Source organism: Pocillopora damicornis, chromosome 3 (assembly GCF_964200805.1).
Source record: "Pocillopora damicornis chromosome 3, jaPocDami1.2, whole genome shotgun sequence".
NCBI lineage: Eukaryota > Metazoa > Cnidaria > Anthozoa > Scleractinia > Pocilloporidae > Pocillopora > Pocillopora damicornis.
Window position 1 is genome coordinate 16,408,548 of NC_142672.1, and position 26,994 is coordinate 16,435,541.

At 38.0% G+C, this 26,994-nt stretch overlaps 2 protein-coding genes and 2 long non-coding RNA genes across 5 annotated transcripts in view; 1 reads left to right on the forward strand and 3 right to left on the reverse strand.

Annotated features, from left to right (window-relative positions):
- Positions 1 to 735: 735 nt before the first annotated feature.
- LOC149048521 (uncharacterized) lies at positions 736 to 3,053 on the reverse strand. The gene is made up of 4 exons (XM_089198797.1): positions 2,571 to 3,053; positions 2,020 to 2,178; positions 1,773 to 1,908; positions 736 to 1,647 (listed from the first exon to the last, which is right to left on the reverse strand). Exons 2-4 carry the CDS (start codon positions 2,094 to 2,096, stop codon positions 1,084 to 1,086), a joined length of 777 nt encoding a protein of 258 aa, XP_089054923.1. The 5' UTR covers positions 2,097 to 2,178; positions 2,571 to 3,053; the 3' UTR covers positions 736 to 1,083.
- A 72-nt stretch (positions 3,054 to 3,125) lies between these two features.
- Positions 3,126 to 6,135, forward strand: LOC149048522 (uncharacterized). Its single transcript, XR_016184529.1, has 2 exons — positions 3,126 to 3,248; positions 5,521 to 6,135. It is a non-coding gene; the product is annotated as an uncharacterized LOC149048522 (long non-coding RNA).
- Positions 6,136 to 11,525: 5,390 nt separating this feature from the next.
- Positions 11,526 to 12,573, reverse strand: LOC149048523 (uncharacterized). Its single transcript, XR_016184530.1, has 2 exons — positions 12,448 to 12,573; positions 11,526 to 12,261 (listed from the first exon to the last, which is right to left on the reverse strand). It is a non-coding gene; the product is annotated as an uncharacterized LOC149048523 (long non-coding RNA).
- Positions 12,574 to 15,826: 3,253 nt separating this feature from the next.
- Positions 15,827 to 26,994, reverse strand: part of LOC113664699 (deoxynucleoside triphosphate triphosphohydrolase SAMHD1) — a 13,603-nt gene continuing 2,435 nt past the window's right edge. The window contains exons 4-18 of one of the 2 annotated variants that reach the window (XM_089198799.1): positions 26,861 to 26,918; positions 25,050 to 25,165; positions 24,044 to 24,114; positions 22,962 to 23,117; positions 22,094 to 22,141; positions 21,593 to 21,690; positions 21,028 to 21,186; positions 20,536 to 20,592; positions 19,955 to 20,063; positions 19,597 to 19,680; positions 18,666 to 18,746; positions 18,153 to 18,257; positions 17,639 to 17,730; positions 17,462 to 17,507; positions 15,827 to 17,168 (exon numbers count right to left, since the gene is read on the reverse strand). In XM_089198799.1, the coding sequence (XP_089054925.1) occupies positions 17,076 to 17,168; positions 17,462 to 17,507; positions 17,639 to 17,730; positions 18,153 to 18,257; positions 18,666 to 18,746; positions 19,597 to 19,680; positions 19,955 to 20,063; positions 20,536 to 20,592; positions 21,028 to 21,186; positions 21,593 to 21,690; positions 22,094 to 22,141; positions 22,962 to 23,117; positions 24,044 to 24,114; positions 25,050 to 25,165; positions 26,861 to 26,918 (1,373 nt within the window). In that variant the 3' untranslated portion in view covers positions 15,827 to 17,075. Of the gene's footprint in view, positions 17,169 to 17,461; positions 17,508 to 17,638; positions 17,731 to 18,152; positions 18,258 to 18,665; positions 18,750 to 19,596; positions 19,681 to 19,954; positions 20,064 to 20,535; positions 20,593 to 21,027; positions 21,187 to 21,592; positions 21,691 to 22,093; positions 22,142 to 22,961; positions 23,118 to 24,043; positions 24,115 to 25,049; positions 25,166 to 26,860; positions 26,919 to 26,994 lie in introns of both variants that reach the window. The other variant, XM_027180324.2, reaches the window with a different exon arrangement.

The following is a 26,994-nucleotide window of genomic DNA, read 5'->3' on the forward strand; positions in this document are numbered from 1 at the left end:
TTTGAATATTGTACATGATATATTATTTGACCATGCTACGATCATAGGGAAAGTTGAAATACCTGGACCACCACCTTGTAAAAGAGTTTGTCTTTTCGTAAGCTCAGAAAGTGGATTCCTTTAAATCTGACCTCAAGGGCTTACCGACCTGCAATCTAAATATTAATGATCCTCATAAGAGTGTGTATCACTTTTATGTCCGCCCATACTACTTGGTTTGCGTGACAGGTACGCCCGAAAGCGTTCTCACTCGATTGACCTTACTCTTTGTGGTTTAATTATGGCAAACTGTATGATGCGTTAATTATTCTTAATATGATTGACAACTAGACCCTGTGAGCAGGGTAACTGGGATACCTGGATGGTACAGGATCCTTGGAATCAAGTGTAGTGATACTATGGGTGTCGGACTAGCACACTGAAATAGTGAGCTCAAGTCTGGCTAAGGGCATACACCGATTTCAAAACATAGGCATGCTATGCATGCAAGAGTTATTTTTTGTAGGGTGGGTGGATTACTTGAAACATTGTAAGTGGTCGACATTCTTACAAAAAGGAAGAAGAGTATTAACGCGGAAAAGAACGAAAATGTCGAATTACCTCACACACAGGTATTTTGTGGTAGATTATGTGTGTTGTGCGAATAAATGTAAGGCCATCCCAATTTAATGCTTCGTTTCCCATCGCCCGACCGACCCAATTTTTTGGAAAAGTAAAAAAAAAAATTCTTGATTCACTAGTCAAAGAGGCAAGTACTTTAATTAACAAGCACATGATCTTGTCGTATTTACACCAATTGTCATAAATTAACATCGATACAACGTTTTTAAAGCCTTTTTAGAAATTTGACAGTAGTTTTAATATACATCTTTTACCATCCGATTATATCTTCAAGACCAAATGTGAGATTTAACATGCAAAAGTAACTGGAACACAAACGGAATGTTTCTTGGAAAAGAACATTTCGTCAAGACAGCTTTCTTCATTAAACAGTAACTTTCTAACAGTCTTGCTTGTCAGTTTCAATCTCATAATGGGGGCGACTGATGATCATGAAAGTTTAGTTCTAACACGAAGTTGCATTCAAGGTTTCTTCTTCTTCTTTCCGGCGGATGCTGTCACTGTTTTCGGGGCGGAGACAACAGGCTTGGCACCCTTTTCCGAGCAGGCCCGACAAACAGGGTTAACCACTTTGTATTGGCGCTTCATCTCTTCATTCACTAGTGCATCGGGTTCTGTGCTTCCACATCTGCAACAGATCAGGTCAAAGTTTTTGCACGAATAATACTGCTTTTCCACTGGATCACTGCATGAAATATCCTGGCGTACGATGAAGATTTCTGCTACAGGATGTCCTTCTGGGAGGATTGGAGCTCCGCAAGTGTACATAAGGGTATCTACAGCCTGATGGAATTGATCCGTGCTTGCACGAGGCGGTTTAGTTGGAGCATACACGCACCTCCACTTGCCACAGCTCACACATTCAACTGCGTCACGCACCTTCTCTTTTGTGAAGTAAGCCTTCCCAGACTTGTTCTCTTGGGTCTTTGCCCCAGGACGATCAACCTCTACGGTGTCTTGGCCAAAGATGTCATCAAAGGCTTTGTTATGATACTTCTTCATACTTTTTCCAATCTCTTCAAGATCCTGGAATAGAACAAATAACTTATCGTTTAGCACAAGCCCTATTAAACGTGTTTTACGTCATGCCATCTATTTTCACCGCTAAGGTTATTTTTAAGTGGAAGCAACGTACTATTATTAATGCCTACCTGTTTAAAAGTTTTCCACTCAGACCTTGCAAGCCACGCAAATTGCAGCATGTCATAAACCTCTGCTACTTTCTCTGACAATTCTTCATGTAATATCTGAGGTCTTGCTTTTTTCTTGCCTCTCCAGTCATTGTATCTAAATACAGATATTTTCATAGCATTTTTTATTTATCAAGACACTCTTCATTGGACTGTAAACATCAAAGATAACGTCCTGATTATGGGAATCATAATAATATAAACTTACCCAATGAAACTCTGGGGCGATGCCGCCAACGCCACGTTATCAATATCATCATACAACCCCATAATTAGTTTTGGCATCTTTAAGCTTCTTTCGATGAATTTGGAATGTGAGGATCCAAGTACCTAGCTATGTTGGTAAGCTTCTTGAAAAACGCAACACCTTTTGTAAAAAATAACATATTTATATGTATTACATAAATATATACGAGACACAACATTTGAATTCGAGGTATGAGTCGAAACATATTAAATCCTTCAAACACCCGCAACATTGCGCGCCATTTTTGTGGATATGACAGTTAAATGCAACATGATAAAAGAAACAGGAAAAATAATATATTTATTTATACTGTTCAAGAAATTTTAGAAGAGAGAGGCATCAAATCAGTGTGCATTCACTGAAATTCTAACAAAACTGTTTCGCTTTGAAGACTTCCGATGGAGTATTTGTTTTTTAATACATTTAATAATTTTTAATAATAATTGTATAAATTGTATACCATTGTATAAATTAAAAAGAGGAAAAACCAACATTCTAAAATAGACACGCACCTGAAGATTTCACCTCTGCAGGAGGAAAACCTGCACCAGGGTATAGGATTTTTGCAAGCTGCAGAGGACGGTTATGCAGTTCCGGCGGAAGTATCTTTGTGCTCGCGGCTTTCATCAGAACGTAGAAAGCATTCAATGGCTTGACAGCTTTTGCCTGTGGTTCTTCGTCTAGAACATCAAAATCTACAAAGTTCGCACTGAGGGCATTAACAATCGCTCCAACGTTTTCTGCGACATCGACCGAAACGAAATCTTTCGGTTCTGCATCTCCAGGCTTCTTAAATCCCAATCTGCATTTGACACGTACATGTAAATCTCCATCATACACATCGGTAAACACTTCTTGAAACGACAAGTTCTTGTCAACGAACTTTACCTTAGGTAAGGCCACAACTCTCTTCTCTTTTCGTAATCTTATCACAAGCGCACATGAGTTACTGTCTGCCATTGTAGATAAAGAATATCGAATGAAGGAACCACGTTTTCGAGTGGTCAGCATTAGATTCCATCCACCAAAACCACCTTGGTCGAGAGGGACTGAGATGGAATGATGGACAACTAATGACTTGTTATACTAAATGAAAATTACGAAGCTACGACAACATGCCGACTTATCCGGATGACCCAAGTGTATTATTTGTTTGGGAAATTGCGTCAAAACTTTTTACTAAAGAAATGGTAAGTATTAATTTATTGTTCGATTGTAGTATTGAAAGTGAAATGTGATCCTCGCAGTAAATTTTCCAATTTAAGCAATTGGAAAGAAGAAGCCTGAAAAAAATCAGGGCTTCAACGGGATTCGAACCCGTGACCTCCGCGATACCGGTGCGATGCTCTACCAACTGAGCTATGAAGCCACACATTGGGAGCGAAGTCAATTTATTGATTTCATATCTTCCCGTGCAGTGAAATGATGTGAAGTTTTATATGAAATAATTCATATTTGTACTGCAGTTGTAGATGAAAGTGAAATGTGATCCTCGCAGTAAATTTTCCAATTTAAGCAATTGGAAAGAAGAAGCCTGAAAAAAAATCAAAAAAAAAAATCAGGGCTTCAACGGGATTCGAACCCGTGACCTCCGCGATACCGGTGCGATGCTCTACCAACTGAGCTATGAAGCCACACATTGGGAGCGAGGTCAACCGCAGTACAAATATGAATTATTTCATGTAAAACTTCACATCATTTCACTGCACGGGAAGATATGAAATCAATAAATTGACCTCGCTCCCAATGTGTGGCTTCATAGCTCAGTTGGTAGAGCATCGCACCGGTATCGCGGAGGTCACGGGTTCGAATCCCGTTGAAGCCCTGATTTTTTTTTTCAGGCTTCTTCTTTCCAATTGCTTAAATTGGAAAATTTACTGCGAGGATCACATTTCACTTTCATCTACAACCGCAGTACAAATATGAATTATTTCATATAAAACTTCACATCATTGTAGTATTATAAAACATTTTACGCAATTTTATGCAGATATTTCACGTATTTAAAAGGTGCTTAGATGTTACGTAGTTTTAGTGGATGTCATTAGGGAACATCCACCAAAACTTTGACCAAAACCATCAACAATATATTTTTTAAATTTTATCTATAGCCACTGTTAGATGTTCAGGGAGACAAAAGATTTATACCACTAATTAGCAGTTAGTGCTGTGGCTAATTATTTTTTTATGGTGCACAATTGCTGACCGACCAAACGTTCATAATGATTATCATAACTCTTAACACATAGAATAAAGTGGTTTTGGTGGATGTTTCTCTCCATCCACCAAAACCACCACAGAAATTTCTGCTACTTCCTTACAGAAGACTGATGTGACCTGCTATTTGGAGTACATAACCACCATCTTTTTCTTTGTATGTAGAGATATTTTGGAAAGTTCTTGAGGCAGCACCTTTTATTATTGAAACCATAATCATAACATGGTGCATTATATAGCCACAAAAGGTTCTGGTGTGGTAATCATGTAATCTTGAAACAGGAGAGTTTTTAACTGACTTAAACTGATTTAAACAAACATTTGCAACAAAATTCCAGGACCAGAAATTTCTTCCACTATTTCCGCTAAAATCATAACCTTTAAGTACAACAAATCAGCACATTAGTAATTGTTATCAGGGGTCTGAAAATCCTATAAATCTTTCACATTTATTTCAAGTAACCTTTAATTTCACATGGATGAATAAGTATACACTCAAGATGCAGAATGTCTTACATTTTACAAACTATTTCCCTTTTTATGGATAGACAGTGAAAGGCCTTTGCCACATTGGTGAATCAAACCACTGTATACCATGCATTTTGTGATAATTGTTTGTTTTTGCTCACAATACCCAGAAAAATGGAGGGGATAAATTTAAATAGCAAATTCTATGGTTAAAATTAAATAACATTGGAAGATCAAATTAACTTTGTACTGTTTAAAATTCAGTTTTGGTTTCTTGCTTATTCCAGCCTCTTGATATTCAAAAGCATTCCTTATCATTTTTGTGTTCTTCTGTGTACATAACTTGAAAAATAAACACAGAGAAAGGAAACCACAAAGGATTAAACTTGAAGCTAAAGCAAAGTTTAAGTTGAGCCATAGCTGATCCAAATACTGAGCACTTTGTATTGTAACCCATTTAGCAGTAAAGTTTATCTATATGTCTGCCAGCTTGTCACAAGTCTTACCCCTCTCCTTCAAAAGTCTCTATAGATAAATTTTTCTTTGTGGTCCCTAATTGATGATAAGTATATTACAGCTCCTCAATTTTCCTCTCTCAAGACAAGGTTACTCTAAATTTAACAAAGTAATGGACTTGATAAAACTCAAACTATAACTCAGCTGGCTGCTACTTGCAACCTTAATTTCTAGATATCAGTATACAATAATCAATATGTTATAAATAAGAACCCTAATACTTAATTTTGCAGTGATCACCTTCCTCCTTTTCATTTGCAGACCAGACTGGAACCTCTATAGGTGTGTTTGCTTGTTTTGAGTGGGGATGGAAGAAAAGGAGTCATGCCGCATATCTGATTTATTAAATTGGATTTGTTCTGTTTATACATGAGTAGAACTACCTTGTTCTCTGAAAAAAAAAAATTTCTCGCATTTTTATCTGTGCTTTGGAGTCAAACTTCCTTGTGTCTTGGACAAGAAATCTTATTTTCTTGAAAACAAAATCTTTGTTTCCAGCCTTCTGTAATAGGTAAATATAACAGTGTAAGATGAGTGACAGTGTATTTCTCAAGTTATTTTTTGGAATGTGATAAAACGGAAGTGTCATAGTGTGATAAGGATTTAACATATGATTGCTTGATAGAAAGCAAAAAATGCAGAATTGCATATATTTCCTCCTTTGTCAGCAGCATATGTTAGTGAAAAGTTCTTATAATTGTTAACTTCTAAACCATCTTCAATTTAGTCAAGATTGAACTGTTATCACATTTGTCATAAAAGTATTCTGAGATCAATGTCATATGACCCATTCATGTATTTGACCTTTTGAATTAGCAAGCCATAGTTGACAGAAACACAAAGGTTGAGGATAAAAAGAAATTATTATATACAGTACTTCTTCTGCATCTTTTCGTTTCTTTTTCTCTCCAGCTGTTCTATCTATGCCTTGCTGGCAATTAAACACTTTCCTTCCCAAAATTAGGAAAGGTACACCAGTAAAAAACGAATTTTTGCTCCTTAAATATCTCATGCATCTTCCCCCAGTATTTTGTGACTTCTGTCCGAGGAAGGAGGTGTAAGCATTAAATTAATCCGAATGATTCCACAATTGTGGTAGAACTTGAACTAGATAAACTAGTGAGAATGCACAATAGCGATAGCAAAGCTTTGTAATGCCAAAGAGCTATATCAATATATATATATATATATATATATATATATATGAAGGGGTAAGTTTCTAAAGAAACTGTGGTGCTGCGTCGGTGGGAGAGTATAGCAGGTAATTTAGTGTTAACAACTGGGTTGAAAACGTAAATAGCCACCGTAAAGAGTAAAAAAGCTGACGTTTCGAGCGTTAGCCCTTCGTCAGAGCGATACCACCATCGTCACCATCGCTCTGACGAAGGGCTAACGCTCGAAACGTCAGCTTTTTTACTCTTTACGGTGGCTAATTTACGTTTTCAACCCAGTTGTTAACACTAAATTACCTATATATATATATATATATATATATATATATATATATATATATATATACCGGTGTTCCCAAAACCTTTGACAGCTTTAAAGAAAGAAAACTTCGTCGTCAATCCTGTTTCAAATTCCGCAATAAGTTTATGCGCCTCATTAACAGAATTTACGTATCCTAAATTATCTGCATGTCTACCATCAATGGTTCGCGACTTAAAATTCTTGCTATGCTGTTTCTGTTTGTTCCTCAAGAATCATGGGATTTACAGCTTTGGATGTTCGGCTACATCACTTGCGGATTTCCGAGAATCGTCGGTTATGTTTTGCAAGTCATTAAATATTCCATCCCAGTCCCTCTCGACCGAGGTGGTTTTGGTGGATGGAATCTAATGCTGACCTTTTCGAGTTGACTTTGTAACCAAGCTTTCGTACTTAGCAGCCCGGCCTTCCCTGGCACCCAGGCCCCTTCAAGTGTTCGTTCCCTTTTTTTTTTTTTTTCTGCCCGACCGACCGACCCACCCTCACGAGAGGGAGGGCGATGGGAAACGAAACATTAAATTGGGATGGCCTAACCAAAAATATACTGTATTGGTGCCACGGATACCTGTTAGTACAAAATGCAGATAGCAGACTGCAGACTGGATACAAAATATAGACTGCAGACTGTAGAGTGGGTAGAAAATGCAGGCTGAGAATCTGAAGAGTTTTACGTCTGGTATATAATAACAGGTCATTTTACAGCTTACCGAGCGTCACGCAATCGCTTTTCCGCGAACAGCCTTCACGATTATTTGCACTATTGTGGAAAATTCCTGGCCCATTTCTGGATGAAAATCGATCGTAATATAATTTCAAGCCTTCAATATATTTTCTTACTTTGCGCGCGAGTTGGTTGGTGTAATGCCTGTACAGATTTTATAACGTAATAAAAGTAGATAACGTGAATAACAGTGATGGTAAAGCAAGCTTAAAACGGCAGAAATCGCCAGAAACTACAACGGATACACGGGGTATGAATAATTTTTATTGATTTTACGAGAAATATGTTCATATTTCGAAATATTAATCGTTGTAAATCGACCATATTTCGTTCCCTACACTATTCCTTATAACGTGTTCAAATTTTTAACGGTTCCTCTCGTAACTTAACCCTGAGTCATACAACGCGTGAAGCGTTCATGAATTAATCGTTGGCTTTTTCTCGTGGCGTGAGCTTGGGCCGCCCGTGACAAGACAATTGCGTAAACAATACTTAACACAGTAACATTCTACACAAAAAACACAGGATTTTGAATCATGTATTTATTAAAAAAGAATATCCATACAACTACAATGAAAACAAACATAAGATTCACCTTTCTGATCGTGAAATTAATACCATTCGCACTGCTGTTGTAGCTACGTTCCCTGGCATCAAGTGAATCCAACATGGCATCTTTCTTCACAAGCAGTTTGCATCCATTACAGTTTTGTTCTTCAGTCTCACGGCTGTAGTGCTGTTCAATAGATTGCATAGAGTATATGCAGTTTGATTTCAGATTTCAGATTGTGCTTTTTACAACAAGTGTACGTTTTTCAACTAAGACATTGGCTTACTTGAAATACAAGGCATACAAGGCATACAAGGCATACAAGGCATACAAGGCATACAAGGCATACAAGGCATTCAAGGCTTTCATGGCTTTCAAGCGTTCGCGACTCAATCCGTTCCAAAATTACCGCTCAATAACATCTTTTAGTGTGGATTGGCCGGGAACAATACGACTTGTGTATGCGTCTGTAAGTATTTTAAGGGTTTGCGTCATAATGCTCCAGGTGATCGTAATCCAAACACGTTGAAATACAAAACGACTGACAGAAGAGTTTTATAAGAAAAAATCTCGTGGTTCGTCATGTGACACTGCCCTGTCCGTGCATGACAACGTCAATCATCATCAAGATAACACGCGTGATCAGCAAGTGAACATCTCATTGGATCACAGTTAGTTGTCATGGTGTTGGGGGCCCAATGACCACTGTGAAAACAGGTTTTGCCTTCACAAATGAACGGACGGTCGGGGACAACTCTTAAAAACTCTTCTGGGTAAAGGCTTTCCTTGGGGGCACTCGCTGGCTGCGGGAAGGAACCGGAATCTATTACGGCTGCTGACTATCCTTGAGAGAATGACTAACAACAACAGGGTTGGCTCCAACGTAGATTTATTCTGCAAGCTCTACTACAATTTTGACCAGAACGGACCTGGCCAGGGCTGGTTCGACCCTGCTCTCTTCTCTCTCTTCTCTTTTCCTCTTCTTCCTCTCTTCTCTTTCCCTCTTCTTCCTCTCTTCTCTTTTCCTCTTCTTCCTCTCTTCTCTTTTCCTCTTCTTCCTCTCTTCTCTTTTCCTCTTCTTCCTCTCTTCTCTTTTCCTCTTCTTCCTCTCTTCTCTTTTCCTCTTCTTCCTCTCTTCTCTTTTCCTCTTCTTCCTCTCTTCTCTTTTCCTCTTCTTCCTCTCTTCTCTTTTCCTCTTCTTCCTCTCTTCTCTCCTTAAGCTTTACAGAACAGTCCTATTTAAACCTAACGTACATGGATAACGTAATGCAATGAATAATCTAAAGGATCATGTAATCTACTACACAATTGGCTAAGTAGGAATTTCGGCTTTTACAATATTAATTACTTTTAGAGAGTTCCGGTGGATAACAGTTACACAAAAGGACATGACAGGTGGCTGTTACAGTTTGACACTAATAACAACTGTTTACGGGTGGCTGAAGGAGAACTGGTGGCGTTTACGCTTTGCTGAACTAAGCTTTCTACGTTGAATATTGTATTTTTTAAGCGCAAGCATGAAAGAACTCGATAACTAAAAATCCTATCGTTACACCACTGGGTACTATTGCGCGATTTTCCCATTTCGCGGCGGAGGAAAAAAAAAAGACAACAAAAAAACAAATGCATTTTATGACTGGGCTACCACAGGTATCCTAGTTATTATGAGTGATTTCGTTTATCTGTACAGAACCAAGCAAACATGTATGCGGCACGTGTTTCATCGCCCCATATATGGTACTGTTCCATGTGCTTTCAACGAGACGTCTAGTGTGTGTTTCCTTCGAATAAGCCGAGAGTTGTGAGTGGGAGTTAACCGAAGAGTTTTTTAGGAAAATCGTCAAATCAAGTGAATAAATCGTGAGTTAATAAGGAAGCGTGGTACAGCTTTTCACGTTTTAATTACAGTCTCAGAAAACGAGATTGGCACCAAGTGTATGTTATTTCCAGCTTATTTAGGTGTTAGGAATACGAAATAAAAATGATTTATATTAGAAGCTATACCGCAAAAATGAAAAAGCTCGTTGGTCACCTCTTACTCTCGATACGACCTTATATTACAACTTAAGAAACCTAAATAACCCAGGAAGTGGTGAGAAACACTCGACAACGTCTCGTGTTTCTCCCTACACTTCTTTCGTGCTCTGGCCGCCTCCTGCGTGCTTTGCAACGGGACAGAGCACAGTCAATGCTTCTCTATTGTTAAATGTACACCAAGTATATTACTGAATATTGCTTAGTAGTTAAAGACAGAGTATGATAAAAACAAGGTTGCTGACGATGATCAACACGCATAATTTGTTTAAAGTCATAGATGGCTTTTATTCCAATTTGAAAAGGTCGTACGTGTCTCTCCCACGTCACGACCGTGACCCGAAATCTTTAACTTTAACTTTAACGATACTTTAATACAAATTCAAAATTAATTACATTGAACAAGTCAATTGAATCAATTCGAGTACAGCTTAAAACAGAATACAAGATTCCTTAAAATAAGTCGCCTTGGTTATTTACCTAGTTAAAAAATTAGCGTTAAAAACTATTCTAAAATTATAACAGAAATAAGATCATTAAGATAAAAAAAACGCATTGAAATAAAATAATTAAACAATTTCTCGCGTTTCTTCTTCGTTCCATGCGCGACAAACCCTAGTAAAAATGAATTCTTAAAAGTTTCTGAGCGACTAAAAGGGACATCAAGTGTTCAATAATCAATATTTCTCAAAGACTTGATACAAGAGCGAAACGAAACATATATATAGTCAAAAATATCTAAATCATGTATATTTTTAAAATATTTAGAAAAGAAGAATAAATCATGAATTACCCTAAAATTCCTACAGGATAAAGTTCAAAGTTCCACTAAATCACACATTAAGGCCATGAGAATAAAGGAGATGACCTCGGACTAAAGCAGCTCTTGATTGTTAAACAAATTCTCTTTGTCAGCACCTTAGAAAATAAACAGAGAAAAGTAAGGAGAATATGAATACCGATGTTAGGCTCTTATCAATCAACCCTGATAAGGGTACTGCTATGTTGTTTAGCTCCAAGACCAGTTCTCTGGATCCTCTTTCCACAAGTTTACATTGCATAGATGTCATGGTGCCAACTACAACGCTTCTAATGAATGTTCCGGTTCGTTATTGGCTACTAACGAAAATATAACTGTGCAAATTCGGCGATATTTACAGCCCGTAACATATGTCTTCCCAAATTTCGCGACCTTGTGATGCCACACTTTAATTATTTTTCAAGGGATCGCTCTGGAGTTGAACAAATGTCCTATTTGTATTTGTCTCTTACCGACAGTCTCAATGAACTGAATGAGACAGCACCTCTTAGTCAACGACGAGGGGGAGGGAAGGGCAGAGGGGGGGGAGGGGGTTGAATAGCCTGGATAACAGGGAGCGACCACAAACTGATAGATTTTTCAGCTTGTTATTCCCTTCAGTTGAGAAAAAAAGAATAAAAATTAAAGTAGAAAATAAATAATGAAAAAAGGAAACCGAAACGAGGGTTTATTTTTTACTTTGTGACCAGTTACATGGGTAATTCTTCAGCTAAAAAAATGCAGGTACATATGAATTTGTCTAGGAGCAGAGTCCCGAAAAATGGCAAAATGCACAACCCACCACTCAGAAAAGGTTCGATGCCACATTCTTATAGAGCAATGACTGCTCTTTAATGTCAGGTTCTTTGTACAATTGATTCGTGGTCAGGGAAGAAGATATCGGGAATTAATTACCTCAACCTGGCTCTGGCCACAATAGCGAGGCTCTGTTCAAAAATGGCCTTTAAAATCGTCTGTTATCAACCAAAACTCAACAAATTGTCACACATGAGAGTGCTTATTAAGACCTTTTGAAAAAAGCCAAAAAAAGGGCATTCTCGATATCGTGTGATCCGTCACGTGACCTCATCAAATATGAAATCTGTCTTTTATCCTGCTACGATCAAATGTCATTTACTTCTCAGAAAAAAACTCGATCACGTTTATCTTACACATACTCATTATGTGTTCTTCAGCAGGGTTAGTCCATCAGCTATATCTTAGAAGAAGAAAAAAAAATCGCTCAAGAACAAAACAAATTAAATATCTAGTATAATGGAGCGGACGCTGACATAAATCAAATCAAACTTGAACAACGCCGCGTCGTGGAAATGTCCTATCTTTACGGAACCTCCAAGCGTCCATCAGTCTCAACTGGTTTATTAATCACTGGAAAGTTCGCAAAAACTGAAATACAATAAATTAAAATAAGCCATTACCATACAATAAACGCTAATCGAAATGTTCTAAACTCGAACACGCGGGGCGTGTATATAGATAAATCAAAACAACCCAAACATCTCAAGTGAAACAAAACTACCTTGATTATACACGTTTCGGTTTATAAATACAAAAACAAATGAGATGACATACGTCTTTCCCCGTTCAATTGTTCTAGTATTTCGACAATCCCTCGATCTGGCTATGCTTGCGACATATACGTGTCTCGTGGCCGAATGAAACCTAATGCCGACGATTCGAGGGTATGTCACACAAAGCAAAACATAAGGGTATTGAACGTCACGCAAATCACAACTAAAAATAGCCTCTAGTCTGTACAAACCAGGCACCATGATTTTCGTTGGTCAGCATGAAAACGAGACTGCACCTAAAACATCTTTTAAAAACCGGTATTTCATCGCAGTTTGGTTGTAAGAAAATATATGTAATAAATCTACAACTTATTTGCTTGAGCATCCATAAACCGTTCTATCGAGCTATCCAGGTCTTACGTGAAAACGAGGCTAAAAAGGAGGAAAAGGCTTTAATTAATGCTCTCAGTTTTTTCAGTAAGAAAATGTTCGGATGTCAACAAAGTCATCAATTTCTGAATCCCTGAAGGAGTCCGAGCTGTCCATTTAAACATCATTATTCCATGGATTCAAGCAGGACTCCGCTGCCATACAACCACATACCTCAGTAAAAGGAAGAGAGCTTGACCTACACGAATGTGAAGAGCTGTGACTTAAACGATCGCAAGAGCAGAGCTGACAGGAGGAACAATCATTCCATCAAACATAACACCAGGCATGTAGATGCTTGGGTATATTATAAATAACTTAATATTACGCTACTGAATGGTGCATGCTTTGTTTCATTAAAACCCTATCCCGGCAGCCCCTTGCGGTTATGGGTGGAATTCCACCCATAATTTCCGGTAATTTCCGGTTGTCTCGTCGAATATTGCGTTACTCCCGATTGCTTCCAAATTTGGTGTGTATCACGCTAAAAGATTAAACAAATCATGTAGCGAGTTTGAAGGGCGACAGTTAAATGTGTGCTACACAACGTTCATTTGAGTGCTAAACTTTCACTGTCGAAGATGGCCTCATCGTCGAAGCGTGCACGGGTGAGCTTTATCTCCGCAGAAATTGCTTTAGAAAAAAATATCCCTATGGCAGCTGAAAACAACGATTTCTGTGAAGACGGTAAAAATACCACTCATTCAACCACCATAGTTGTTTTCCGGAGGAAACAGTATGGACCATTCACAGAAGCGCGAATATTTGGTGATCATATTCAAAAAAGAAGATCTTTGGATATATCAAGGCTCCTGGTGATGGTGCAAGAGATCGGAATTGGAGGAAGACGACCGCCAGTGACAACCTACTTTGATAGTTTTCTTTTTAATGTTAGCGATGACATTGTATGGCTTCTTTTGCACTTGAATGCAGACAGCCTTTTGGATGTTAACCATCAACCCGTAACTCATCAAAAGATTCCTGGATGGAGTGGATTCCATTCACTTAAATTCACTGAAACATCACCTCCTACAGCTATTGGCTACTGCCCTATGATCCAAGCAAATGCAAATGATTACAGCACGATAAATACAGTAATGAAGCTTTCCTCAGACATAGCAAATACTCTTGGACAGCCTAATTCAGCGGTAACTTTTGACTTGACAATTTACACCAAAAGAAAACAGCTGCAACTAAGGTACCCATAGGAATTCAAGAAAGTTGTAGTCCACTTGGGAGGATTTCATATAGCATTGAATTATCTGTCGCTCCTTGAGAAGTTCTACACCAGTTCTTGTTTAAAGATCTACTGATTGACTCTCTATTATATGCTGCTGACACCATAAATGCATCGATGGGAGGAAAGTCGTATAACCGTGGAGTAAGTGCCCACAAGCTCTGTCTCGCGGCACTGTTTCGTCTTCTGTGGAGGGCATTTATCAGTTGGCTGGAAAGAAAAAAACCTTGCTTTCAAGATGCCTCAAAGGACGAGGTACTTGAGCTCATCCAAAAGTGCCACGAAACAGAAGGAGGCCCTCAAGACAACTGGCAACCTGTAAGGGATGGACCGAATTCCCTGATTACCCTTGTGGGGGAATTCAGAAGCGAAGCACGGGCTAAGTCCAACCTTTTTGCTTTCTGGGACCAGTACTTGTCAGTGGTAATGACTCTACTTCAATTCATCAAAGCTGAGCGAACCGGGGACTGAGACTTACCCCCTGTCACCCAGTGCGGCGTTAGTTCCATATTTCTACGATATGGATCGTGTCAATTACGCAAGGTGACTCCCGGTATACATCGCAGACATGTACTCATTGCAAGAGAACCACCCACAAATATATGGAGAGTCCAAAGCTGGCAATCAAGTCGTTTACAACAACCTTTCTGTTAAGTATAGTCAGACATGGCACTTGAGCAATCCATCACCTGTGACACGAAATCTAAAGGAGGCCTAGTTGGGATGACCAATAAGGACGACGTAGTAAATTAACTATAACCACACCAACAAGAGTGGAATGAGGATTCAGATGCTAGAGAGGCTTTTTTTAATCGGTCGTGGATATTCCGTCATTGTGCCTTCGTTATATTCTGATCTTGAAGAAGCAGATACTCAACTTCTACTTCATGCCAAACATGCAGCCAACACCTATCAGAGAATTATCATTCAGTCGCCCGACACAAACCTTGAAGACTTTTGTATAGCTCATTTCCTGAGTGTCAAATATGAAGAGCTGTGGCTTAAAACAAGAGTCAAGGATGGGGCTAGATTTATTCCCATTCACTCTCTTCAATCAGCCTTGGTCCTCTCAATTCCAGGTCTTTACCAGCCTACCATGCATTGACAGGATGTGACACAAAAAGTGCATTTTCTGGTATTGGTAAGAAGAAAGCTAGGAAGGTCTTCGTCGAAGATAGTGAAGCTCAACAACAACAACTTGCTGGCCTGGGTGAGGAGCCACTTCTCACACAACCTCTCCAAAAGTCGTGTGAAGCATTTGTTTATTAACTCTACACCAAGGCTAGACGTGAGAAAATAACGCAAAAGTTGAAAAAAAACGGACCAACGGGTCTGTAAGGATTTTAAGCTGTTGCCGAATTTAGAAATCTGGTTCTGTGTTGTCGGGGACTGGGACTCACATTACGCAATCGTGTAATCTAAGCTTTGACTACAAAAGTACGTAAACGTGTCCGGAAACACACTCCCAATAATTCCGTAATACCGAAGCGTTGTCAGTTCTCTTAGCCTTCACTCGCGAACCTGCAAAGACCTCGTAACCTCAGTTGTGTTTATTAAACGTATAAAATCCACCTCGAGACTTCTCTTGGATACTTTCTCTTGCGGCCAGAGAATTCCAGGAAAGTGTTACTCAATATGAAAACTAAAATATAAGCATGCGTACCATAAAAAGGGTTATTTTTTTTCGGCCGGGTAGGTCGAGGGGGGACACTTCGCATTCCTAATATTTTCATAACTCCAAAAAGAACGAAAATATCGCACCACTTCACTTCAAGAGAAAGAGAAAAAACATTATTTATGTAAACTCAGGTATTTTTGGGAGTATTGTCTCTGTCTAAATACATCTGAACAAAAATAAAATGCATGGATACCACGCTTACTGCAGTCTCCTTCGCAGCCGTTGTTTGGTCTTCTCTATTCCACGTTGGAGAGAGAGCCATGGTGTGACGAGACCAAATAACGGTTGCGAAAGAGACTACGCTTACAGCCGTTCCTCAAACGGAAAGAAAATCAAAATTATTCGTCAACAGTTAGTCGCCTAAAAAATATAATTCCACGTAATTTAACTGCGAAAAGCAAACTAAAACTGTCATATCTCCAATAGACCCTAACCAAAGATATTGCGATCTTGTGGAAGGGAGGATACACTAAGCAAGAGAAAAGGATAATATTTCAAAGAGGACTCCTTGATTGGTTGCTGCCTATCTGGATTCTGCCCTGTGTGTGAAATACGTGATAAAATGCAGGTTTAACAAGCGAATGGGTTAATTCATAGGTAGCTAAAGCGAATTTCGTTGAAAAGTCAAAACGCGGGAGAATGCGTGAAAAATTCACTATCAGTAGCACAAAGTTTACTATGAAATTTTTACAGTGGTGTTGGATAATTCGGGTAGAATACATGATAAAATGCAGGTCCTTCAAGCACGTGAAAAATTACCTTACGCTCATGAAGTGCAATAATTGGGTATGTTCTGATTGGACTTTGGGCGTTGTTTTCACAGTACGTGACGGAAAGTTGTTTCGCGTGTGCGTTGTGAGAAAAGGAGCGGAAAAAAACGTTTTAACTTTAAAATGACAATAAAAAAAAAAACCCTTTCATATTCCGATAAATCTCGACTTTACTCGACGAGGCTCTGCAAAGGCCACAATCATAACACTTATCAAATGAGCCCAAATTTCTTGTTAATGCCATTCTTTGTGCACAGCCCTCTGTTTCCATGACATCATTTACAAGAAAACAATACCCAAACGCTGTGATTGGGGCATGATATCCAAATGCTGTGATATGATTGGTGCGAGATACATACCCTAATGCGGCAATCTGTTTGGTGCAATACATACCCTAACGCGGCGATCTGATTGGTGCGAACAACATACCCACTACACGGTAACATATAATTTTTTTCGTAATTAAAAAATATATCAAAAAGGCTTTAAAAGAAGTTGTAAACTGGAATTGAATAGATCTAATAACTTCCTTCATTTTTTTCGCCAGTAAAATTATCAAAAGCTAAAATCAGCCCTTATTCTTGATAGCTGAGCCGTCTCTCCATGTTGCTAGGGCCACCCTGTTGTGCGGACTTCATAGGTGTCAATTCCGCCAGAGCATCCCCTCCCTAGCAACAAATACAGCACAATAACATTAGAGAGTTTAAAACTTCAAGAAAGAGGGAAGTTGTTAGATAGTGACACTGGGGACAGTAAAATTAGGGTTTTGTGGCAGAAGGTCAAATGAAACATACAACTAGTGGAAACTTGTTTTACAACTAAATGCTACTACAATGCACGATAAAATGTTGATGCACGTGCACGAATTTCCAGATGATATGTATATATCGTGAAATTCTGGAATATGCGCTCCTCCCCTTCCCCCACCTCCTCCCTGAAATTAACGCGTTGAGGTTCATACCTTTGGCGTGGTACACTTCTGCCTACCACACCAGCGGAGGAAGCATCTGAAAATTAAATCAGAAAAATATAGCAATACCAATTAGTCGAACGGAGAGGCAAGGAAGAGGCTGTCTACAGTACTTCTTGTGTCATTAATCATTAGCAGTCGATTACGATAAAAACTCTACGAACTCACCGTTGTGCCTTCTCTAGGAGTTTAGGGTCATTCTTGCGAAAATATACTCGGATATGCTGCTCTGCAAACATTTCAGGAAGCATGTTGCTAACCTTATAAAGAGAAAGTTGGATTAGTATCCGGTGCTATTCGGCGCTCACTATGTGTAATTCTAATATACGTGAACAACTGGGTGAAAGCTACCTCACACTTTCTTTACATGCAGTAAATTTTGCAGCGCTAGCAAAAGAATTTCGACTTTAATAGCAAAAATTAACACCCCTTGTCTAAAGAGGGTTACTACAAAGCAAAATCAATAGAAAATGCGCATTATTGCGCAACTAAAGGTTGATTTAACTTCTTAATCTATGAATAAAACCCCAGTGTGTGAATATTCTTATGGTCAAAACTTACCGTAAATCAAACGACTTCTCCTATTTTACCCGTTTTTATTAAAAATAAGAAAATTGGATCTTGCATGTGTACGGAATTTTACCACATAAACATCCACTTAAATCGAAAAACAACAACATACCTCATCCTTTCTAAAAAACAGAGGTTTATCTGGGTTGCTCTTGCCGTAAAATCGCACCTCATCAATTGGATTTCTGTCTTTCATTCCATAGTCAAAAGTGACCATCTGGGAAAAGAAAAGTCATTTTGCCCTGAGAGTTGCTTCTCCAACGGGAGACCTACAAAATTGGATACTTCGAAACAAAGGTTCTGCTCTTGTTAAACATGAACACCAGTTTCGGTGGAATTTTAAGTGCCCTTCTATGGAATGGAAAAAAGCTACTACGTTCTCACCCATTTCCTATTTCTTTTTTTGCAAAAAGTTTACCATGCTAAGCATTGAACCTCGATTACAAAAGTGAGTACGAGTGATTTACAAAAAAAAAAGCCTTGATTAAATTGTCCACCATTAAAAAACTGACTCCCAGTTGAGTTGCATCAAGAGAGAAAAAGACGTCAGACTGTCCACGCGACAGTCAGGCGGGTGCTAATCTGGCTCCTGTAATAAAAGAACACATTCCATCGCCATACTTACGTCAATTATAAAGTCTTCTGGGTCGAGTTTAGGGCCGTCTTCAATATAACCGGCTATATCTAGCTGTATGTCTGGAATCTCCTTCTGACCGATAAAAATCAAAACAACTGTCAGAGAAAGATGGTTTTTTTTAGTGTTTTCCACGAGCATGGGACAAAGAAAATTCCTCGTGAGGAATTGAACCTCAGACCTTCGGATTCCGCGCTCCAACGCTTTATCACTAAACCAAAGAGACTCTACGGTGAGCCACGTAATTTTTTTTTTTGTGTCTCACCTTCGCGTAAGGGAAAAAGAAATTTTCCCCCTATTCCTTACCGAGCTCAGAATTCACCACGTTTCGAATACCAGTTCCTTCATCAAAAATCATCCACTACACTATCTATTTTCATCTTCTTCCTCAGCCTGGCCTATCGATGATAACGCTAGGCAACGAAATTAATTGATATCAATTTATTAAAATCGACAACAATTCATCGATGTCGCAAGCTACAAATCAATGATTTATGGACAAGGGAAATTCCTGTAACTGTCATCATGATTTGACTGCTACCGTCGATTTTTATCTATTGCTGTACATTTTCAGGATTGGTTCTCTAGAATCATCGATTCTTATTTCGAAAGGTCAATAACTTTTCGCAAGTCTACATTAAATTAAACATAGAAACGACGAGATATCGAGCACACCTGACTTCAATCAGCGAAAATCATCATCCTTGGATTCAATCTACAGCAGTAATGATTACCGATTGATTATCGATCATCCCATGCAAGTCCAATTACTTCTTTCATTCCAGTGTTTGATATTGATTGATCGATTGATTGTCGATAATCAATTTTTATTGATTTCTCACACTAATTTTAACAAGGTGAAACTCGTTGCATTACGTCTCTCGTTTTCATCGCTAAAAAAAAGAAGTCTAGATAAACTTACTTCATCTCGACGTTCGCGGAAAATGGAGTGGCCGATACATTTGTAAAGGTCTCGGCGCTGTATTCGGAGCAAAATTTTACGAGCCTTGAAAAACAAGCGAAGAAACAAAACAATGAAACGACAGAAAAACGCTGGAGGTAAGAATTAACACTTCCTTCCCCCCTCCCCATGGAAAAAACCTGTGTAGTTTAGACTCCAGTTTTCGGCAAACTACAACTGGAAGGAAGAAATCATTTCCGATGTCAGTAATCTTTCACCTAATCCTTGGAAGTTTCGATCGATTAAAGAACAGGTGTTTTAAAAATAATGAAACCGATAACGAACGTTATGCCTAGAAAGCCTTCCTGTTGATAATCACCTCTTCCAGCGCAGGATCGCTCGAGTTAAGGATCTGGTAATACACGTGATCACTTAGCTGTGAATACGCTTCCATGTCATCAATACATTCAGAAATTGAAAACATCTTCCTAACAAACGACGAAAAAATAGAAAACTGTAATAGCCTGATCCACCTGTAACTTAACTGTTAGAGCATAGTTGTTTACATAACAATCAGCCTTTAAATTTAGAAATTACATCTTGTTCTGCAATTTTCTCCAACTGAATTGTCGTAAATTTTTCCTTGGTGCTTAAAGCCGGCGACACACCAGGCGATTTTACTCGCCGATCGCCTAACCTTAAGATTCCCGCAAAACCCGTCTGTTGTTTTGGTTAAGTTGTCTGTTTTACGACTCTCATCCTTACCCCGAGAACTTTCCTTAGTCGGAAAAAAATAAAATGCTGGTTTATTGATTGAACCTCCCAAACAATTTTTTTTCCCGTTGAAATACAAGAGAACTATATAATGGTATCACTATGTGTCATTGCATCCTAAAATTCAATCTCCTAAAAAGGGCACCAAGCGACAGAGTTAATGTGAAGAAGCCGGCATTTACTGACCCATTTGATCCTTTGAAAAGTACTTTTCTATCAGCCTTGAGAAGTGCCTCTGTAATCCTGTAATTACAAAAACACACTTAAATGATTTGAAAATTAAATCTTGCCATTCGATTGTCTCTAACAATTTAAAGAAGCGACGCAAAAAATCACATCCAACCAACAGATATGTACTTTGTAGCACGAAGAATTTTTAGGTTTCTTTTATGTCAAATGCGAATCAACTGTCAGTTGTTATTCGCAACAGTTCATCTACGAATCTTTTACCGAAATCTTCTATATCATATTTCTTACCAAAGTCCTGCCACATTCCCGGTAGAAATCATTAGCGCGAAACACTAAAAAGAATTTTCAAACAACGTGTTGACGGTGTAATCTCCAAAAAGATCAACCAGTCAAACACCAACTATAACGCTTATTTTACGTGTACAACTTGAAACGCTTTGCTTATTTACACAGAGCCACAGAACCACGGAACCACATACGGTAACTTACATTCTTTCAATGATATTTGACGTCTTGTGTTGGTAAGCTCTTCGAAATAAACTGTTTCTGGTGTGAAACATATCATAGACGTTGCCTGCTTCTTTATCGCGTACACATATTTGCAGTTTGCCGCTGACATTGATGACTCTGGCAAACTTCATGTAACGCCTGTGAACAAGAAATAATTTCAGTGATTGTAACGTTGAGTGCACTTGAACTGACACTAGGAAAACCAAAGAGAGGTAGTCACAGAACCAAGGATAATATTACATAATGACGTCTGGAACTCGAAGTAAAAAGACAAAAAAAAAAAAGTGGACAGCGGGAAAACATGAGAGTGCAGACAAGTCGCAAAGGGTTTCAGTTTTCTACCCGAATGGTTGAGAAAGTGGCACGAATTTTTCATCACAGAGTGAAATAAATTAAAACCACACTCCTCTTTCTCGGAGCTATTACAAAAAAATTTAAAATTAATTTGAATTAAAACAGGGAAGCTGTAGGCTTAAGTTGACTATCCCTAGTTCACTGTCTTTCTTCCTTCCTTTGACTAACAACAAAAGCAGGTGTAAAATACTTATGATCAAAACTGTTGTTGATTCCTAAGCAATGACAGTCTCGTGAAAAATAGTCGAACTTGTCCACATCAATGCCTGTTCGTTTGTTGGCAACAATCTGAAACACAGGTAAGTCTCCTAAGTACAACATGAGATAACACTGTTATGTGCCTCGCATGTGTATAACATTTACGATGTAGATGTTTAACACGTCATGTCAATTTTTTTTGGCAATTTCTTTGTTTTGACTTGCGCAACGGATTTCGCCGAAAAGGAGAGACAGCTTGTAGTCTACCCACGATGTACTTTTTCTTTAAATTTAGGATTCCCATACAATTCCCTGGGTGGAGAACTTAATAAGAGTAAACAAACAGTCTTGTGCACGAACAAAACAAGGAAGATCTGAACAGAGCTTGATGAACACAGACCTTTGGATCCGAAGTTTAACGGGTAAGCCATTGGACTGCAACATCTTCAGACAGAATATCACATGATACTACAATATACCCCGATATTTTTACCTCATATAAGTAGCTTTTCTCTGGTCCTCTTCCTTTATATGGCCAGTCCTTTAATGTAATTTTAATATAATAATCCGACATTTCATACATTTCATACATTGTACAGAGATTTAAGTGTGAGGTATCAGTAACAAAAGGCGGACTACTAACCCTTAGAGAGTGACCAACAAAGACTTTCTGTTTACAATATCGATACAATATCAAGCAGACAAGTAATAAGAATAAAGAAAAATATCAAAGAGGGGATTATTGATACAATGCTCGAACCTCAGAACTAACATCATAAGAATTGTATAGCAGACAGTAAGACGAAATACTAGTGAGATCTTAGGAGTGAAAGGGTTAAGTATGAATATTCATGATTTCACTGATTATTTCACCCGGCAATATTTAGGCCAAGTCCGCATACCAACTTTCCGTAATTAGGCCTGTCATCCACACTAATACAGATAGATACATGTAATCCACAGATCACAATACTTTTCACGCTCTTCAAACTGAGTGATTTTTAAAATGTCACAACTCTGTCTTAGCGTGGATGAAAGAAAGTATAAAAATGGAGATTTGATCCTTAGGTTACAACTACAGTTGTTCTGAAACCGCTGATCTCACAGCTCTTTAGATTTTTTGCTGGTGAATTCAATCCTACCGACAGTAATAAAACACGTGCCCATGGATGCAGTCAAGCACCCCTTAATTGTCACATTTGCAAGTGCCTTTAGCAAGGTGCAGAAGAAAAAAAAATTGTTTTTGGTTCCAGTATGGGAAGTAAAACTTTGGATGCATTTTTCTGAGGGAAAACCTTACTTTCATAATCACCCTGCCCCTGTTCCCCCACCTCCTTCTCACACAGAATGCTGAATCATACCTCAGAGGTGCATATAGTTGTCTCCAGCACTGTTGCAGCAATTAGTTCTTTAATAAAGGTCACATCTCTTTCAGTTAAGTTATACTTTTCAAAACTTGGAGACAACTTGTTTCTCATCATCATGTGATCAAACATTCTAACAGAAGCATCTTCATGCTATGTACAGAAATAACATATTTATTAAAATTATAACAAAATTATTAAACGTGATTGGTTATCACCAGCCTAATTTGAGCACTATTAGGACAGTGTTGTGTGTGCATGCTGTTGTAGTGCATTTTGTCCTGTTAACTGTTGTTTTTTTAATAAAAATGTATCACCGATCTCTAGCTTCTTTCCCAAATTTCATCACAGTTTTGATTGATTGGTAACAGGACTTCATTTTGTCCAATTCTGTCTATAATCATATTTAATAAATTAGACTCCCCCTTCATTGTCGTCCAATTTGTCACTCTCCTGTATGATTACAGACAGAATTGGACTCCACTCAGTCCTACCTCCATCATTAAATACAATGTATATCTGCATACTATCTTTAAAACAGCTTCCTCAGATTAACCAATGGATATTAAAATGCTTGAGCATACTTCTGTACACACAAGGTATTGTGTAAAAACTTTTCATTAGTTGACATTTTTATCCTGACCTTTTCTCATAATTGCACAAAAATGTCACACCTTAACAGCAATATTTAGTATTTTCTTGATGAAAAACTATTTTACAGGATTTGAAAAGCAAATTTGTCCATAACCAAGTACCACCTGGCTTGAAGTATGTCATGCATGTTGCAAAATTGAAAACAAGATTCATGTTAAGCTGGAGATCACTAGAAATCATCTAAAAAAGAAATAACATTAGTCAGTTCATGTATCTTTTATTTTAGCCAACAGGTTTGGTACTTGTTACATGCATCTTTACAGTTTTAAATGAACTTTCTCATTGCATATATATTCTTATTGGACATTTTGATGAATAGTATAACTGAGTATTATTAGGACTTGTGTGGTATCTGATGAGCTCAGTGCAAGGTGAGTAAAACTACACATAATCAGTAAAAATACATGAAGTTATAGTACATTTACCTTCCAGTGTGCATCAGGCCTAGCAGTTGGTATAAATAATGCCCCAAATGTATGTGAAAATGGTCCATGACCTATCAAAATGAACAAACAAAGCACAAAAGTTAAACAAAACTTCAAAATTATACAAGAATAGTTGTTTCCCAAAGCAATGTTGTTCAGCGTCAGCATGGATATGAACACTAAGTTGATCGTTCTTAACTATAATTTTTCAAATATATTTGTTTGCAACAAATTATACCTAATCATTTAAAAGAATCAACATCAATCAAGAAGCACAAGCAGCCATCTCATCTCCAAATAGAGGTTGAAAAACCCCCTTCTCTCTACAGAGACAGTGTTAGAATCCTACAATTTCATATTTAAAAGCTAAAATATTCAATCACAGAGATCTAGAAATACCTTTGTATCTAAATAAATTCCAATTTTATTATAACAGCTTGAATGATACCTGACTATTGTTTGCATCCCACTTAGTAAAATGATGCTGTTATACTTTTTTTCCTCTAAATGTGAATTTCATGCAATTTGAAGTTACACATTTTCCTCTCTTATGTGAAAGTAATTATTGTACTTATTATTTTGTAGTCTCAATTGAATTCCAGTTAAAATAAAATTAAACTTCTAGTCTGATTTGCTTTTACTTTAATTCTTTGCACATTAACCCTTACCACATTGACCCCTCTAGCTGCCATACATTTCCCTGTAAATTAGTTATAAGAACTTGGTGCTAGATCAAGATAACAACTACCAGATAAGTTTGAGTATTCTCACTACCTGTTTGCTGGATAATGTCTGTATATTACAGGGAGAAGCTACATGTTAATCACTTCTGAGAGTTAAAGGGTTAATTCAAACTTTTCTGAAATCATCTTGACTTGAAACTATTAAAACTACAGTATTTACAGAGGCAATAGTTCTATTCATGGCCTGTGCTTGTTTCTCACATAAAGATGAATAAGTACGATGGTCACCAAATTTCTTCTGGAAGATGATGATGGGGACAAACCTAGATCATGACAGAGCCCAGCAATCCTTACACAGAGCATGTCCTCATCTGTGATTCCCAGTTCTGGTTGTCTTTTACGCAAACTCTTCACAAGTCTTCCAGCCAAGTAGCAAGTTCTACATCAAAGATTAATTGTCAACGTCAAAATAATGGACATTAAAGGAGCTACATCACAATTTTTGGCATATACAATTACTGTCATTTGCAATCAGTTTTAATATTTTTCCCATCCTTGTTTATTCTTGGTTTATTAGTGCTTTATATGTTTTCTAAGGTGTAATTTCGCAAATTTACAAAATTGTATTTTAAGAAAGTGTTCACTTCACATCTAAAGGGGTTATCAGTCCGGTCCCACCACGTACTTTCGCTACTAGTCTGATCGCCACCAACCACAGTCTAATCACTACCATGACGAAGTCCGCTCGCTACCATTGGGAATTACCAACAGAAAACATTGATGAAACTTGGTAAAAAGCCACAAAGATTTATAGATGAAAATCTCTGTAGCATTTTAGAGTATATCTTGAGCGATCACTTCATGATACGATCAATCAAGACAAAGATTCATTCGCAACCAAACACCGTGCTCGCTAGCTTCCATACCAAGTCCGTTTCTACCAACTTGGCTCTCATGAACAAACTTCTACATAGCCAAACCAGTATAAGAATGAATCTTTAGGAGTTGTCGCTTAACTTTATCATTTCTAACTTACCAAAGATCAGAATACCTTACATTTAGAAATCAGGCAACGCGCGACGCCATATTGTTTTCGTGAAATCAACAACTTCCATCACAAAAATCTCATTCGTTTTTTTTTTTTTTTTTTTTTTAAATGAGACAAATGTTTCCAATTTATTTCAGGTTAAGGTGTTTCATCGTTTCGTTTCAGATTTTTGAGAAAAAAATTTATTTTGAATGAAGAAAACGTGAGCAAACGACTTGTCGTGGAGGTTGTTGATTTCACGAAAACGATATGGCGTCGCGTCTCGATCGATTTCTAAATGTAAGGTATTCTGATCATTGGCACGTCAGAAATTATTAAGCTAAGCGGCAACTCCTAATCAAACATTTTCACACTGATTTGGCTTTATAGAGGTGGTAAAATTGTAATATTACCACCAAATTTTTCGAGACTAAAACTTTATTGGTAGCGAACGGACTCTGAGCTTAAATTAAGTAAATCTAGGTCCAGATCGATTCTTCGGCTCATTCGTTTCGGTTTTGACGTTTACATGAGACAACTGTTTCCAATTTGTTTCAGGTTAACGTTCTTAATCTTTTCGTTTAAGACTTGTGAAGAGAATGTTTTTTAAATGAAGAAAACGTGAGCGACGTGTCATGGAAGTTGTTGATTTCACGAATACAATATGGTGTTGCGCGTTGCTCGATTTCTAAATGTAAGGTATTCTGATCTTTGGCAAGTTAGAAATGATACAGCTGGGCGACAACTCCTAAACATACATTCTTATACTGGTCTGGCTGTGAAGAAGTCTGTTCATGAGAGTCAAGTTGGTAGAAACAGACTTGGTATGGAAGCTTGCGAGCACGGTGTTTGATTGCGAATGAATCTTTGTCTTGATCGATCGTATCGTGAAGTGATCGCTCAAGATATACTCTAAAATGCTACAGAAATTTTCTTCTATAAATCTTTGTGGCTTTTTACTGAGTTTCATTGATGTTTCTCTCGGTAATTCCCAGTAGTAGCGAACGGACTTCGTCGTGATAGCTGATGAAACTGTGGTTGATGGCGATCGGACTAGTAGCGAAAGTACTTGGTAACGACCGGACCGTAATTCTCTGAAAGACTTACCCGATACAATGTTCAAATCTGTTATGTGAAGCTCCTGGGAATACACGATAACAACCTCCTAAGTTTTAAGACAAGAAAGACAGTATTTACAACATACATCGATGCAAGCTAATGCAAGCAAATTTTGAAAACCA